General features: G+C 43.7%; 1 protein-coding gene across 1 annotated transcript; it reads right to left on the reverse strand.

The window, feature by feature from the left end:
* Positions 1 to 1,002: 1,002 nt before the first annotated feature.
* bcl11ba (BAF chromatin remodeling complex subunit BCL11B a) lies at positions 1,003 to 17,302 on the reverse strand. Its single transcript, XM_034675197.1, has 3 exons — positions 16,445 to 17,302; positions 8,486 to 8,971; positions 1,003 to 3,674 (listed from the first exon to the last, which is right to left on the reverse strand). The coding sequence occupies exons 1-3, from the start codon at positions 16,497 to 16,499 to the stop codon at positions 1,672 to 1,674; spliced, it is 2,544 nt and encodes an 847-aa protein (XP_034531088.1). The 5' UTR covers positions 16,500 to 17,302; the 3' UTR covers positions 1,003 to 1,671.
* Positions 17,303 to 17,466: the final 164 nt, after the last annotated feature.

Here is a 17,466-nt window from a genome sequence, read left to right on the forward strand (position 1 = left end):
TGTGTTGGGGTGTATGGAGGGTGTGTGTTGAGGTGTATGGAGGGTGTGTGTTGAGACGTATGGAGGGTGTGTGTTGGGGTGTATGGAAGGTTTGTGTTGAGTTGTATGGAAAGTGTGTGTTGGGGTGTATGGAGGGTGTGTGTTGGGGTGTATGGAGGGTGTGTGTTGAGACGTATGGAGGGTGTGTGTGTTGAGTTGTATGGAGAGTGTGTGTTGGGGTGTATGGAGTTTGTGTGTTGAGCTGTATGAAGGGTGTGTGTTGGGGTGTATGGAGAGTGTTATTTGGGGTGTTGGAGGGTGAGTGTTGGGGTGTATGGAGGATGTGTGTTGGGGTGTATGGAGGGTGTGTGTTGGGGTGTATGGAGGGTGTGTGTTAGGGTGTATGGAGGGTGTGTGTTGGAATTAATGGAAGGTGTGTGTTGGGGTGTATGGAGAGTGTGTGTTGAGATGTATGGTGGTGTGTTGGGGTGTATGGAGGGTGTGTGTTGAGATGTATGGAGGGTGTGTGTTTGGGTGTATGGAAGGTTTATGTTGAGGAGAATGGAGGGTGTGTGTTAGGGTGTATGGAAAGTGTGTGTTGGGGTGTATGGAGGGTGTGTGTTGAGATGTATGGAGGGTGTGTGTTTGGGTGTATGGAAGGTTTATGTTGAGGAGAATGGAGGGTGTGTGTTGGGGTGTATGGAGAGGCTGTGTTGGGGTGTATGGAGGTTGTGTGTTGAGATGTATGGAAAGCGTGTGTTGGGGTGTATGGAGAGTTTTTGTTGAGATGTATGGAGGATGTGTTCGGGTGTATGGAGGGTGTGTGTTGGGGTGTATGGAGAGTTTTTGTTGAGATGTATGGAGGGTGTGTATGGCGGGTGTGTGTTGGGGTGTATGGAGGTTGCGTGTAGTATCGTTGTTGGGGCATGGTACTTTGTACCAGCAGCAGCTGCCTCATGTTTGGAACATGTTTGTTTGTTTGAAAGGCTGGTTGCGATGTCAGAGAAGGAGGCAGGACTTAAGAACCTTGGAATCCTCTTCATTTTTACGTTCACTGTCACATCTGACACCCAGTGCTACATATCTAATTAAATCAACATATTTAAAGTCTGATCATGCTACAGAGCCAAAGGATTGTTATCCGCGTTTCATCATCACATAAAATATTCTAATTCTAGCTTTCTCAGGTAATGCCACGTCCGATTGAATTTAGCACCTCTTAAACAAATCTCACTTTCAACTTATTGTACAATTTCCTACAGCAGCGGCCAAAACAGATTTCAGACTTGAAATGGACTTTAATCTTCTACAAAACTCTCAGGATATCAATAGGGATTTTTAAAAAACAGAGCAATGTAAAATCAAATCAAACAACTTAAAAAAAAAAGCCTAAATAAAAACATACCTGCACATGCCAAATACAAAATCCAATAAATACAGAAATTATTGCACAGTTAAAGGCTCCACATATGTTCAAACTCAACTGACTGATTGTTTCAAAAGGAACTCCAAATGAGGCAGTTGACAGCTTCACTCGGCGTTGGGACGGTGTCTCCACTCTTTGTTCTCAGTTGGCAGTTTTTTTTTTAAAAAACACACAAAAAAACAAAAATTACCATTATTTCAGAAAAAAGAGTATCCAGCTCCCCAATTAGTTCATCAGTTAGTCAGTGTGGCATTTGGGAACAGGGTTCAGGTTCTCTCTGCTTGTTCAATTTTGACCTCATTGGTCATCAAATGTTCTCCATGCCACTTTTTCATGTGTTTTTCCAAAGTGCTGTACACGCTGAATGGCATTTGGCAAATGTCACAGCGGTACACTTCCTTACCCATTTGGCCGTGAGTCTTCATGTGGCGCGTGAGCTTTGAGCTCTGAGCACAAGCATAATTGCACAGGTCGCATTTATAGGGCCGCTCTCCGGTGTGGCTGCGCCGGTGCACCGTCAGGTTGCTACAGTTCTTGAACACTTTACCACAGAACTCACAGGTGTCACACCTCCTGCTGTCCTTAGAAGTGGGTCGGCCTGAACTGCCGTTTCCGCTCAGGTGAGGTGTGCTGCCTCCGCTGGCGGTGCCGCTGCGGCCCGACAGCCCACCATCCAGCAGGTCACCTGGGGGCGTGGAGAACCGCAGGCTGCCGTTCTCAGATGAGTGCTCAGAGGAAGTGGCGAAGGGTGATTGTCTGGAGTCAGTGAAGCCAAGAAAAGGGTCCTTGATGAAGTGTCGTGAGGCAGCGTAGCCCACCAACCACTGGGAGTAGACGTTCTCAGAGGGTATGTGGGGGGCAGGGGGAATGTCCAAGTCCTTCTCGATTTTGATCCTCTTATTGGATGAGTTGGACAGGGTAGGGCTGGTGATGGGGGTGGGCTTACGTGGAAACAGGCCTGAGAAAGAGTCCCCGGAGCCACAGTTCCGGCCATTTATGGTTGTCCTCTCCTGCCGCTGGTGATGGTCTATCTCCCCAGCCACTGAGTCCTCGTCCCCAGTGTCCCGCTGGCCGTCAGAGCACCTCTTTGAGAAGGGCATCTGTTTACGATTGTCAACGATCAAGTTATTAAACTGCTGTATTGAGTTGAGTCCTGCTCCATCCACCATCTTGTCCAGGCTGAATGAGGACTTCTCCTCTGAGGGTGGTTTGGATCCGTTCTCCCTGTTCCTGTAGAACTCAGACTCCATGCTGAAGTTGGATTCTGGTCGACTCTCATTCTCCAGTTCTTCTTCCTCCTCCTCCTCCTCTTCCTCCTCATTTCCTTCCCCCTGGAAGTCCCTGTCACGGTTCTTCATGCCCTCCCCTGTGACATCACTCGTTCCTGGCTCTGGGGAGCTCGTGGTGGATAGTCCATCATCTGAGCGCCCTGTCAAAGATCCAGCTTTGTGCATGTGTGTCTTCATGTGTCTCTTCAGCTTGCTGGCCTGAGAGCAGGCGTGGTCACACAGCTGGCACTTGTATGGTTTTTCTCCGGTATGGCTGCGCCGATGCACCACCAAGTTGCTCTGGAATTTGAAGGTCTTCCCGCAGAACTCACAGGACTTGACTTTGTTCTGGTTCTGGGGAGGGGTAGTGCTGTTTGGGGGCATTGGTGGTAAGGGAGGCGTGCTCAGAAAGGGCGATTTGGGCCCAGATTGGAAGGGGTTAGGGTTTAGTAGTCGGTGCATAGGGTTGGCTCTGCTGGGAGACAGTGGGGGGGTGGTGCTGTTGTTGTTCCCTGCCAGCTCTCGTAGCCGTCTGGAGAAGTCCATGGACTGGGACTCCATGGCCATGGGTGTCAGTCGCATCACCCGCTCAAAGGCACTTGGGTGCTGGGAGATGAGACCCATTTCCTCTACACTGAGCCGTTCCAGCCGGTGGGGGTCCAGGTGGAGGCGAGGAGGCGGGCTGACAAATGGAGGTGTGTTCTGTAGGCGATTCTCCACAAAGCCTGGAGGAGGCTCTCGGAGCAGGGGGCCTGTCATCCTCAGGAGGTGGAAGGGGTTGTTGTCTCCAAGGAAGTTGGTGAGGGGGGACTGCGGGATGGAGTCATTGCCAATGGGGGGAGGCATAGAGATGCGGGGGGTGAGGGCGGTGCTGGAAGGGTTGGACTCAAGGTAGATGCGGATACCGTGTGTGTTCTGGGCATGCTGCAGCAGGAACCAGGCGCTGGGGAAAGGCTGTTTACAGGTGGTGCAGATGTAGTTGGAAGGTTCGTCCCTGGGACCTAAATCACACAAAGAATCAAAAATACACTGTCAGAAACTCAAAAAGAGAAAAACTTAGAGACACATAATCAGAGACATCAGGAAGAAACACAATCAGAGACTATCAGAGACTATCAGACACTATCAGAGACTATCAGAGACTATCAGAGACACAATCAGAGACACATATAATCAGAGACACAATCAGAGACACATATAATCAAAGACATCAGCAAGAAACACCATCAGAGACTATCAGACACTATCAGACACAATCAGAGACTACCAGACACTATCAGACACAATCAGAGACTATCAGAGACACAATCAGAGACTATCAGACACTATCAGAGACACAATCAGAGACACTATCAGAGACTATCAGACACTATCAGAGACACAATCAGAGACACTATCAGAGACTTTCAAAGACTATAAGAGACACTATCAGACACTATCAGAGACTATAAGAGACACTATCAGAGACTATCATAGACTATAAGACACTATCACAGACTATCAGAGACTATAAGAGTCACTATCAGAGACACTATCAGAGACTATAAGAGTCACTATCAGAGACACTATCACAGACTATCAGAGACTATAAGAGTCACTATCAGAGACGCTATCAGAGACTATAAGAGTCACTATCAGAGACTATCAGAGACACTGTCAGAGACTATAAGAGATTATAAGAGTCACTATCAGAGACTATAAGAGACACTATCAGACACTATCAGAGACTTTCAAAGAATATAAGAGACACTATCAGAAACACTATCAGAGACTATCACAGACTATCAGAGACACCATCATGAGACTATCAAAAACACAATCAGAGACTATCAGAGACACTATCACAGTATACCAGAGACTATCAGAGACACTGTGTGTGTGCGTGTAAAAGTGAGTGTGTGTGTGCGTGTGAATGGGAGAGTGTGTGTGCGTTTGTGTGCATTTTAATGTGAGAGTGTTTGTGTGTCTGTATGTGTGTGCATGTAAGTGTGTATGTGCGTGTGCATTTGTGTGTGTGTGTGTGTGTATGTGACCTCCCGGGGGAAGTCAGTCCAGCGCAGATGGCAAATAAAGCATGCAGCCCAAGGCGAGAGCACATTATGCTAATTCTAATGTCAGCTGTACTTTAATATACGACTCTATTTAATCTGCACATTATTCACTACAACACTGTTTGCGTGTGTGTGTGTGCGTGTGTGTGTGTGTGTACGTGTGTGCGTGTGGGTGTGTGTGTATGAGGAGGAAGTAAGAACATCCTAACCATTGGTACTGTAAGTGTGTTTACAGTGTGTGTATGTGTGTTGGGTTGCTCTCTCTCTCTCTCTGACCTTAAACTCTGTCTCTGTATGAACATTAATTAATTAAGATCAGACAGTGGACACTTTTCTCCCTCTCTCTCCCTCCCTCTCTCTCTCTCTCTCTCTACGGTCAGCAGCGACACGTTGGTGTGTGTGACTGAGCTGCTGTGTTATGAAAACAGATATGACAGCAGTGGTGGGTTCCAGCTTCATCACGGAGAGGGACTCAGGCAGTAAGAGGCGAGCTGTAAACAAAGATGGCTGCTGAGCTGCTTTGTGGTCTCATCAACATCAGGACTGTTCCTCACACAAACCTACATCATCAGATGTCACCTGTCTGCTCTGTGCTGCTGGCTCCGCCCCCTCCACGCCTCTGAGACACTGTACTGAAAAATCACACACAGGCCCGCCTGCTCTGTCGGCTCACAGTCATCCCGCCTCTCTTCTCTGCACCTCTGTTTCTACCTCTGATGGCGGCACAGCGGCGGAACGACCTCACTGAGGTTCTAAAGGTAGAGATTTTTAAAAGCTGTGACACACCCGTGCAAGGCAAAGGGCATGTATTGCACAAATATGGCGGTCAACTGGTTTGTTTACGTCTGTTAATGTTAGGGTTAACAGCATTTTTAAAAGGAAGGAGACGCTCAACATACATTGACCCGACACACTGATTAAACATTATCGCCACCTACTGGTCTGGCATGCTTACGCAGGTGTTTTCAACCTTTTCTGTGTTGTGGCGTGGACAGAGAAACATCGTTAACGTGTGGACGCCGCCTCACTCTGATTGGCTGGCTTCGCATCATGTAACGAAACTAAGAGTCAGGCCTGTGTGATACCTGAAAGTCTGACCTCTAATGACCTCTGATGACCTCTGATGACCTCTGCTGCTCATTCACAAACTAACAGTGACACGGACCTTCATCATCACACAGTCCTCTCTGAGTCACCAGCACACTGAGGGTTAACACACACACACAGACACACACACACACACACACACACACACACTGTCGACGTGTTTATAATATCTGACAGCAGAGCACAGAGAGACAGTTTACTACCACAAACACAGTGAATGAGTGTGTATTTGTGTGTGTGTGTGTGTGTGTGTCTGTGTGTGTGTGTGTGTGTGTGTGTGTGTGTGTGTTTTAATTCCTTTAAACTAGGTGTCATGAGGTTGAGGTCCAGAAGTCTGTCTGCAGGTCGGCTCAGCCTGGGAGCCAATCAGGTTGCAAGGGGAGCCCACACCACCCCTGACCACCCTTCTTAAACACATCCCTGCATAGACCGAGGATGGAGTCTGAGCAGCTGGCTCTGCTCCCTGTCTCTGACTTGGTCCACCATCCTGTCCTCTCTATAAAGACACACAGGATTACCCTTTCAGGATAATCCGGTACATGAACCTGGAGTCAGACCTGATCGCCTGCATCAGCAGGAAACTGATGAGCTGCAGGTGAAACAGCAGGTGTGAATCAGTGCAGCAGCTTCAACTTGTGGTGACAGAGCATGAAGAGCTGAAAGGTCTATAGTCTCCAACACTCTGTACCATGACTGACACCTGTCCAGGTAACACTGAACATCCGACAGCAGGGAAACTCTCTACCATGACTGTCGCAGGGTTCTCCTCTCAACACTGAAGGAGCAATTTACATCCAGCAGGTCTCCCAAAGTGCGACGCAGACATATTTCAAAAAGGTGAAAGAAGGCGAGAAAACCTAACCAAAGACAAACAACTAGGCAGGAGGTGAACGCTGACCAGAACAATAATAACAATAACAACAACGATAATTATTTATTATTATTATTATAGAGAGGTATTAATAATAAGGGCCACTCTCTGTCTCTCTCTCTCTCTCTCTCTCTCTCTCTCTCTCTCTAATTATTTATAAAGAGATTATGGATAATTATGGATAAATAAAAGGACGAAACAAAGCAAAGAAATGTTCAGTGTGTGTATCAGGATTGTGGGCTCAGAGGAGAACACCTGTCAGGTGGGCTGCAGGCTGTCTCTCAGGCTGTGACAGAGGTGGACATACCTTGCTGCATCTCTCTCTCTCTGTCTCTCTGTCTCTCTCTCTCTCTCTGTCTCTATCTCTATGTCTCTCTCTCTCTCTCTCTGTCTCTCTCTCTCTCCCCTTTGTCCTCCCTGGTTTGAGGATCCTGACTGTGATCAGACATGTTTAATGTTTTCATCTGTGAGGACAACATAACAGAGACGTCAGCAGAGGACCAAAGATATGTGAGGAGCAGTAAGAGGAGGAGGAGAGGAACAGAATGTGAAAGAAGGGGAGAAGGAAGAGGAAGGTGATGAAGGAGCAGCGGTCTTAGTGTCTCTGTTTATAGTCACATGGCACCGCTCAGACTCTACGCTATATCCACTTTTTGTGCTCGATGAAGAGGAGGATGTCGCCAAGCGGCAGGCTCAGCTGACACTGACCGCATGTCAGCAGGTCATGGTCTGCATGCAGGCCAGGAGGGAGGGTGTGGCCCAGACTGGGGTCCAACAGGTGAGGGGGGAGGACGAGAGGGTGAGGGGGGAGGCAGTCTGGGAGCAGGACGAATATACTGAAACTAAAAACCGGACATTGCCGCATCCTTAGTTTTAGGTTTAAGTCCTGCTGAGGCCATGACAGAAGTCCATGGCAGATACTCAAGACCTGTATTTTTGCCAGAGCACGACGCATCAATCTCAACAGAGCAGATGGAGCTGGACAGGAAGTCAGGCACCAAAACCAAATGAAAACATCCGGTTAATTTTCAGAATAAAACACTCTGTGTTATCACCAGATCCTATTTCACTTAACTACAACAACAAACCGTCATGATGAGCGGAGCCAGGCCTGGAGTCAACCGGTCAGAGGTTTTCAGAGGACCAGAAAGACAACATGGATGAGGAGAGGAGGAGGAGAATCCTTGATTCAGTGATTACCGCGGGAAAACCTTGGTCACATGACTCCAGCTGTCCGGAGGTCCTGCTCTGTGCAGCGTTCTGAAAACAGCCAACAGACTGAGTGCAGTCTGAGACCCGTTTCTGTATTGGTCAAGATTCTGTATGTTTTCTTCCTCCAGCTTTTATGTAACAAATCTTCTTTATTCAATCGAATCTGTGCTGCGTTCACAAACAGCACGCCGTAAAAAATCCACACGTTCTTTTATTTTAATATTTCTGCAATTCCTGCAGGCGAGATGCTCTCTGTTCCCAATGTCTGTGACACTGTGTGTGTGAAAGTGTGTGTCAGTGTGTGTGTGTGTGTGTGTGTGTGTGTGTGTGTGGACTCATCTGCATAATGACTCTGTAGTTCTGCATTAATAACATTTGCATATGAAGCCGTGTTAATTACTGCTGATCAGCACGCTCTGCATTCATGCATCCTAATTCTCTGACACACACCAAAACGGACGTCCTAAGTCAGGGAGGAGACTGCTGTGTTCGTGTGTGTGTGTGTGTGTGTGTGTGTGTGTGTGTGTGTGTGTGTGTGTGTGTGTGTGTGTGTGTGTGTGTGTGTGTGTACCTGGCATGTTTTCCTGTTTGGGGCAGATTCCTTTGATTGGTGTCCTCTCTCTCCTCTCCCCTCCATGTTCTCTTCTTCGTCCTCTTCCTCCTTCCTCCTCCTCCTCAGGTGTCACCTGAATGCCGACCTCCACAGGTTCCAACACCTTCCTTAGCTCCACCCTCTGAGCATGGTGATGCAGGTTGTGGTGGGCGGGGCTCCCTCCTCCTCCTCCTCCTCCTCCTCCTCGCTCGTTCATCTTGTCGTAGCAGCCGTTGGGCAGCAGCGGTGAGCTGCACTGCTTCTTTTTGTGCTCGATGAAGAGGAGGATGTCGCCAAGCGGCAGGCTCAGCTGACACTGACCGCATGTCAGCAGGTCATGGTCTGCATGCAGGCCAGGAGGGAGGGTGTGGCCCAGACTGGGGTCCAACAGGTGAGGGGGGAGGACGAGAGGGTGAGGGGGGAGGCAGTCTGGGAGCAGGCCGCCATCGTGATGCTCAATTTCCGCTGACAAATCAGAAGAACAGAAGAACAGAAGAAAAGAGTTAATGAGGATGAAGTTTAAACTTTAAATGTTCAGTTTACTGTGATTAATAAATCACACAGGGTAACTTTTCCTCTTCTTGAGACCGAACTGGAAATAATTTATGAAACAATATTGAAATAAATTTAGAACTGGAACTGTGTTTAAAAATGAATCTATCTGTAGATTATTACTTGAATTACTTGATCAAATTCAATATGACAGAACACAATATTTAAACAAACTCAGAAAACTTTTATCATTATTTTTAAAAAAACAGTAGAATGAATAAAACACTAAAAACACAAACTTAAGACTCACATACAAACTAACAACCTGAAATTACTTTAACATGCACACATTCACACACACGCACCCACACACACACACACACACACACACACACACACACATAGAAAAGAGAGCTGCACTGAAAGCCTGAGAGCTCCCCCTAGCAGGACAAGAGAGAGAGAAACTATAAAATGAGGGCGATGTACAGAATATGAGATGGTCGGTTAATTATAAGGTGTTTACCAAACCGCTCACACACACACACACACACACACACACACACACACACACACACACATTCCCTCACACAGACACTTACACACACTCACACTCACATAGACACATACACTCACACACACTCACACACACACGCACACACACACACACACACACTCACATACATACATACCAGAAATAACCCCCCAACATTTTTTTTTTTACTATATTAATTATTATATAATTATTGATTCTTATATATTTGTGTGAGAAAAAGCACATTGAGTCTAGAACCTAACCCTCAATGACTTCAGGGGAACAAATGAGGATCATGTGTGAACACAGAGACTCACAGCAGGAAACGAAAATAAGGAAGATAAATAAAGAGAGTAAATTCATGTTAATCACAGAGGACGGAGGAAACAAATACATGAGAAATCAGGAGGATGGTGAATACCAAATCTTAATCTCTGTGTCACAAACTGTTCAAACCAAACCTCACTTCGAGTAACACAGATTATACCAAACTTCACTTGGAGTAACACAGATTACACCAAACCTCACTTAGAGTAACACAGATTACACCAAACCTCACTTAGAGTAACACAGATTATACCAAACCTCACTTAGAGTAACATAGATTATACCAAACCTCACTTAGAGTAACACAGATTATAACAAACCTCACTTAGAGTAACACAGATTACACCAAACCTCATTTAGAGTAACACAGATTATACCAAACCTCACTTAGAGTAACACAGATTACACCAAACCTCATTTAGAGTAACACAGATTACACCAAACCTCACTTAGAGTAACACAGATTACACCAAACCTCATTTAGAGTAACACAGATTACACCAAACCTCACTTGGAATACTGTCTCCCCTATTTTGTGCAGAGCTTTCAATGCATTCCTGCAGACTGGAAACTGGCCAGACACATGGAACTCGGTTATCATTGGTGTTATACTTAAGGAAGGGAAAGACCAAGTAGAATGTTCTTCGTACAGACCAATATCTCTTCTTAATAATCAATTATAGCAGACAGGATATCAAATACAACCTTATTTAATCAACTTCAATCAAACAGGATTCCTAAAAGACTGGAACTTAAATGATAATGTACGGCGTACCCTTGATATAATTGATTATGCAATAAATACAAAGCAACATATGTTAACATTGACTTTAGACGCCGAGGAGGCTTTTGATAGGGCGTCATGGCCTTTCTTATATGAAGTATGCGAGGAAGGTGGATTTCACCAAACATTTATTAAACTGATCAAGGGAATATATAAAGAACCAAAAGCAAGAGTAAGAGTAAAAGTTATGTATAAGGACATGATTTTCTCAAAGTACAGGCTGTAGGTTTGTGTGTGTGCCTATATGTATGTGTATATGTTCACATGTGTATGGGTGTATATGTATGTATGTATGTATGTATGTATGTATGTATGTATGTATGTATGTATGTATGTATGTATGTATGTACTGTATGTACCGTATGTACTGTATGTTAATGTTTAGGTATAAAAAAAGTCTAGACAATCTTTAAAAATAGATGAATATTGGATGTTTGTATATAAAGGGAAGCTTACTTGATTATTAATTACTAATTAATTACAGAGAAGGGGTGGGATTTAATAAGTGTTACTTCTTCCCACTCCTTTGGGGGGGTTTGTCTTTTTGTTTATTTGTATTTATTTTTTGACATGTTCGAAATAAACACTTTCAAATCAAAAAATTCAAATCAAAAGGAACACTTTCAAAAACCTTTGCACTAAAAAGGGGAACAAAGCAAGGGGACACACATTTTTTTGCATTATGTATAGAACCCTTAACTGAACATATAAAGCTCTTGAGGGACCCAGCACTTGGTACTTTGGTTATTATTGTGGTGATGTTAATTGTTGATGATGATAATGGATGGTCTTAAATGGTTTGGTTGCCTCATTGTAGATGTTCCTTATTTAAAAAAATTAAAATAATTCCTTCTTTATTTTTGTGCATTGCCTTTACACTGCTTGTCAGTACCTGCACCCAAATTGACTTGAAGCACTTTGTTACTCTTACTGATCTTGTTTCCTCTTGTCTAGATCTTTGCTTGTGTTGTTCTTGTTCCTGTATGTACGTCGCTTTGGATAAAAGCGTCTGCTAAATGACAGTGTAACATTGTAACATTGTAACATTGTAACATTGTAACATTGTAACATTGTAACATTGTAACATTGTAACATATAAGGAACAATAAGAGAATTAAAGGTCTCACATTAAAGGAAGAAGAACATGAACTTGCATTATATGCAGATGATATTATAGTGTACCTTACAGACATACGCAAATCTTGAACAGCGTTATTAGAAGAAATTGCAAATTATGGAGCTCTATCTGGCTATAAGCTAAACTCAAACAAAACTGAAGCTATGGAAGTTGGGAGCCATTTGAAGGAAGACTTTAAAAAACTTTACGATTTCACATGGGGCCGAAATAAAGTGAGATACCTAGGGGTAACTATACCTAACAATTTAAATAACTTACATCACTGCAATTATGGAAAATTAGAAAGCTCAGTGAGGCAAGACCTGAGTAAGTGGAAAATATTACCACTCACTCTACTAGAAAAAAATAATATTATTAAATGAATATTTTGCCTTGTTTCCTTTTTCTATTTCAGAACCTGCCACTTTATATAGAACCTACATGTTTCAATGTATGGGAGGGGCTACTGAGAAAATTCATATGGGATGAAAAGAAACCAAGAGTAAAACTCAAAATACTACAGCAAAGGAAAGTAAAAGGAGGACTTGCATTACCTAACTTAACTCATTATTACTATGCAGCACAAATAAAATCTATCCTGGTGTGGATGCTTAAAGACCTAAACCCTAAATGGAAACTCATTGAGACTAAACAGGTGAGTCCACTGAGACCATTAGTTTTCTCAGAGTTTAAAAAATCCAGTTAAAATTACAAAATTACTCTGTAAATAATATATTCAAAATCTGGAGAAGACTATGTGAAACCCTACAGGTCAGTGAACAACAGATGACCTGCATAAGAGAAATAACGTGGGACCCAGACTTTACCCCAAACACTTTTAAGATATGGGACTCTAAAGGACTTGTAGGATTGTATCAAATATATAATGAAGAAGGATTTAAAACTTTTGAAAACATCACAATACAATTTGGTTTAACCAGAAACTATTTCTATTGATAAGTGAGGAGCTATTTAAGAGACAAAGTTCAAATTAGAACCCTGGGAAATCTGCATCCCCTTCTGGTATACATGGTGAAGACACACCAAAGCCACAACTACAAAAATGTAGTCAGACAAGTTTACAAAATTCTCCAGGAAAGTAGTTTTGAAAACTTAAACCATATTACAGAGAAATGGGAAATCAAAATCAAAATATTAAACAGATTATACTACTACTAAGTAGCAGTGAGTGTGTGTGTGTGTGTGTGTGTGTGTGTGTGTGTGTGTGTGTGTGTGTGTGTGTGTGTGTGTGTGTGTGTGTGTGTGTGTGTGTGTGTAGAGAAGCAAAGTAAATGTTCAGCGTCTCTCAAACATTAAGCCGGGCATGTAAAGGACTGACCTGCGGCTGAACATAAACAAAATCAGACAGATTGTTTAGACATGCGCAACCACACACACACACACACAACTGCTTGTGTGTGTATATGTGAAGTTCATGGTTTGTGTTGGAGTGAAGCATACAGTTGGCGGTGTGTGACCCACTTCCACAGGTATGTATCTCAGCTAGCAGACGAGTTGCTCAGACCTGCAGCCATCGTTACACACACACACGTGCACGCACACACACACACATGCACACACCAGCTGAAGCTGTGGTGAAGAGCTGTGTAAGTGTGCTTTGTGATCATGTGTGTGTGTGTGTGGGTGTGTGTGGGTGTGTGTGTGAGAGAGACTGTAAGGCCTTGTAGGTTGGTAGAGTGACTGCAGGCCTCTCGGCAGACAGATCTGAATGCAGAAGAACTGTTTCAGACACAGACACACACACCTACAGACACACAAACACGCACACACAGACACGCACACAGACACACACACACGTACACACACACACACACACAGAGGCCTGTTATCTCAAACTGCAACAGAAGAACTTACGGGGTTTAAGAGTAAGAGCATTACAACATTACATAGACCTGAGAAGTACGTAACATACAGAACACACAGAACACACACACAGAAGATACAGAACGCAGACAGAACATACATAACACACATACAACACACAGAGAACACACACTGAAGATATAGAACATACAGAACACACACAGAACAAACAGAACATAAGGAACACACACAGAACATATAAAGAACATTCAGAACACACACAGAACATAAAGAAAACAGAACATACAGATCATTGAGAACACACACGTGGAACACAGAATGCACAGATTCTATAAACACAATTAACACACAACACTGAGAATTTAGAACGTAAGGAACACAAAGGGAACATAGAACACGCATCATAAAGAGCACACTGATCTCACAGAACACAAAGAACTTAAAAACACACAGAACATATTTAACAAACTGAACATAGAACACACAGAACATGGAGAACACACAAAGAACATACAGAACAAAAAGAACAAGTACAACACAGAACAAGTAAAAAAGGAACATAGAACACAAATGCACATAGAGAACACATGGAACACATAGCCCAGTGATCATTCCAAAAGCATTTCTTAAAGTGTAACATGAAGAAAATGAGATCAACTCTTATCTTACTGAAACAGAAACACTGAGATTTAATGAGCACTAATGACAAACTGAGTTTATAAAGATCAGTTAACATTAAGGTAATGGATGAAATGGTGAGTGTATATCGATCAGTTAATATAAAGGGTATGGATGAAATGGTGAGACTAATATTAGGTAGATGATGAAATTATGAGTTTATGTTAATCAGTTAATATTAAGTTTAGTGATGAAATGGTGATTTTAAATAAAAACAGTTAATATTAAGGTTATGGATGAAATGGTGAGTTTATATAGATTAATTAATATTAAGGTAATGGATGAAATGGTGAGTTTATATGGGTCAGTTAATATTAAGGTTATGGATGAAATGGTGAGTTTATATGGATCAGTTAACATTAAGGTTATGGATGAAATGGTGAGTTTATATGGATCAGTTAACATTAAGGTTATGGATGAAATGGGAAGTTGATATAATTCAGTTAATATAAAGGGTATGGATGAAATGGTGAGTTTTTTATAGATTAACTAATATTAGGTAGATGATGAAATTATGAGTTTATGTTAATCAGTTCATATAAAGGTAATGGATGAAATGGTGAGTTGATATAATTCAGTTAATATTAAGGTTATGGATGAAATGGTGAGTTTGTATAGAACAGTTAATATTAAGGTTATGGAGGAAATGGTGATTTTACATAGAACAGTTAATATTAAGGTTAGTGATAAAGTGATGAGTTCATATAGATCAGTTAATATTAGGTATGTGATGAAATTGTGAGTTTATATAAATCAGTTCACTTTAAGGTTAGTGATGAAATGGTAAGTTTATATAGAACAGTTAATATTAAGGTTAGTGATGAAATGGTCAGGTTATAGAAATCAGTTAATATTAAGGTTATGGATGAAAAGGTGAGTTTATATAGAACAGTTAATATTAAGGTTAGTGATAAAAAGGTGAGTTTATATAGACCAGTTAATATAAAGGTTATGGATGAAAGGGTGAATGTTTCATGTAATAATATAAACATCAGCCCCGGTATGAACAGTGTGTTTGCGGCATGTTTTCTGTCTTTATCTGTTCCGTTTGATGGTTTTAGTTTTTGTCTTCAATATTTTTTCTTTTGGAAAGTTTAAATTAATTTCAGTGAAACTCTTCACAAAGGTATTTTCAAACACTCGTCGATATTAAACAGTTCGATATTTAATCTAACACAATTACGTTTATTGTATATATGTGTGTGTGTGTGTGTGTGTGTGTGAGTGTTTGTCAGTGTTGTTCATACCGGCTCTCTCAATGCACTCTGTTATAAATCACACAGTTGACACACACACACACACACACACACACACACACACACACACACACACACACACACACACACACACACACACACACACACACACACACACAGTCCACCTGAGAACTAATATTCACACACCCTCCTCACGCAGCAGAGATAATTTCAGGTGAAGGATAAAATCAAACACCGTTTATTTTAAAAGCAGGTTCATGTTATAGTCATTTATTCTCCTGATGCCTCGTGATATGATCAGGCTGGATTAATTCTGAAGCGTTAAATTGAATTAAATAAAGCAGCTGTGATGTTTTATCTTTAAGGGAAAAATTAAAAACGCTAGAAATGAAGATTAATTCTTCAGAGCTCATGTGAAGGTAAAATAAAAAGAACTGTTCCTGACCGACAGTGTGGAAGAATGAGTTATAACTGAAATAAACTTAATTATAATTACCTGTAAATATCATGTGTAAATATGAACTGTAATGTTTTTCAGCGCTAGCTTTAATCTAATTAATTTAAGTTAATTTAATTTGATTTGATTTGATTTATTTTAATTTAATTGAACTTAATTTAATTTAAACTAACAGAGAGTCGAAGTCCTGCAGATCTGCTCCGTGAAAAGTCACTGTCACACTCTGTCACATCCAGAAACAGTCCACTTCATGAACATTCACATAAATAAATAAAAGTTTTTGTTATTTTGTCTTTATGGTACAAAGAGGAATAAAACGGCCTTCAGCAGGAGACTGACTCTGAGCTCACTGAAGACTTTACGCGCCGAACACCAGGAGAGGAAACTCTCCAACACTCGGACAGAGAGAAGAAAAGAGAGAGAAATAAAATCACACGAGCTGCAGAAAGAGTCCAGCAGTGAGACCTTTACAGATATTTAAGGACCCACCTGTGATTTCTCTCTGGGACAGGTGCTGCGGGTTCCCCTGCTTGCGTCGGGACATCGCCCTGGCATTTACACTGGCATCGCCCGGAGAGCGGCGCGTGAAGGGTCGACTCTCCTCCTCCTCCTGCTGAAGACCGGCGGCCGTTAACTGGCCCCAAAACCGGCCGCGGGCTAAGGACCCCAAACTGGCCCCTGTGCTGCGGCCCCAGCTGTGGCCCCTGGGCTGGTCTTGCAGCGGGCAGTGGCTCCGGAGCGGTGCGGTGACCGGCAGTGCGCGCGGCGGGTCTCGGTGAGCACCGTTAGGGGGGTGGGGGGAGTGGAGTGGGGGGATAGGGGGGGACCGGATCAGCCCGCCGTGGAGCTCAGACCATGAGCCGGAGCAGTGGGGAAGGAGGTCTACGGTCACCTCCTGATGGTCCCTCAGAGTGGGTCCAGTCTCCGGACACACCGGACAGCACGCGCTCCGCTCCGGACCGAGCACGTGGGGGGAGGTAAAAAAAAAATGTAAATCCAGTCCTGATCCCGAACTTCTAGAGGTGTTGGTCGAGCTGCTGACACTTCAGCTGCTGCGCGTGCAGAGGACTCAGAGCCTCGCGTTGCTCTCCGTCTGTGCGCGGGCTGCACAGTCCCGCATCCCAGGGCTGCTCTCTGCGTCTCTCTGCGGGTCTGTGTGGAGCTCTGCAGGTCCGTGCGGGTCCACACGGCTCTTTGTGGCACTGTGCTGGTCTGTGCACCTCAGTGCGGGTCCGTGCGGCGCTCTGCGGGTCTGTGCGGGTCTGTGCGGCGCTCTGGCTCCTACAGGGGCTGAAAACTCAAGTTCAAGTGCGGACGTGACGTTCAGTGAGCGGTGAGAGGGAGAGTGGAGACTGAAGAGCACTGGGGGCGACTAGTGGTGGCTTTCACACACACACACACACACACACACACACACACACACACACACACACACACTGACACACACACTGACACACACACACACACACCAACACCCTGGCACACACACCCGGGCTGCGTTGCGCAGTGGT

The sequence above is a fragment of the Notolabrus celidotus genome, chromosome 22 (assembly GCF_009762535.1).
Source record: "Notolabrus celidotus isolate fNotCel1 chromosome 22, fNotCel1.pri, whole genome shotgun sequence".
Lineage (NCBI taxonomy): Eukaryota > Metazoa > Chordata > Actinopteri > Labriformes > Labridae > Notolabrus > Notolabrus celidotus.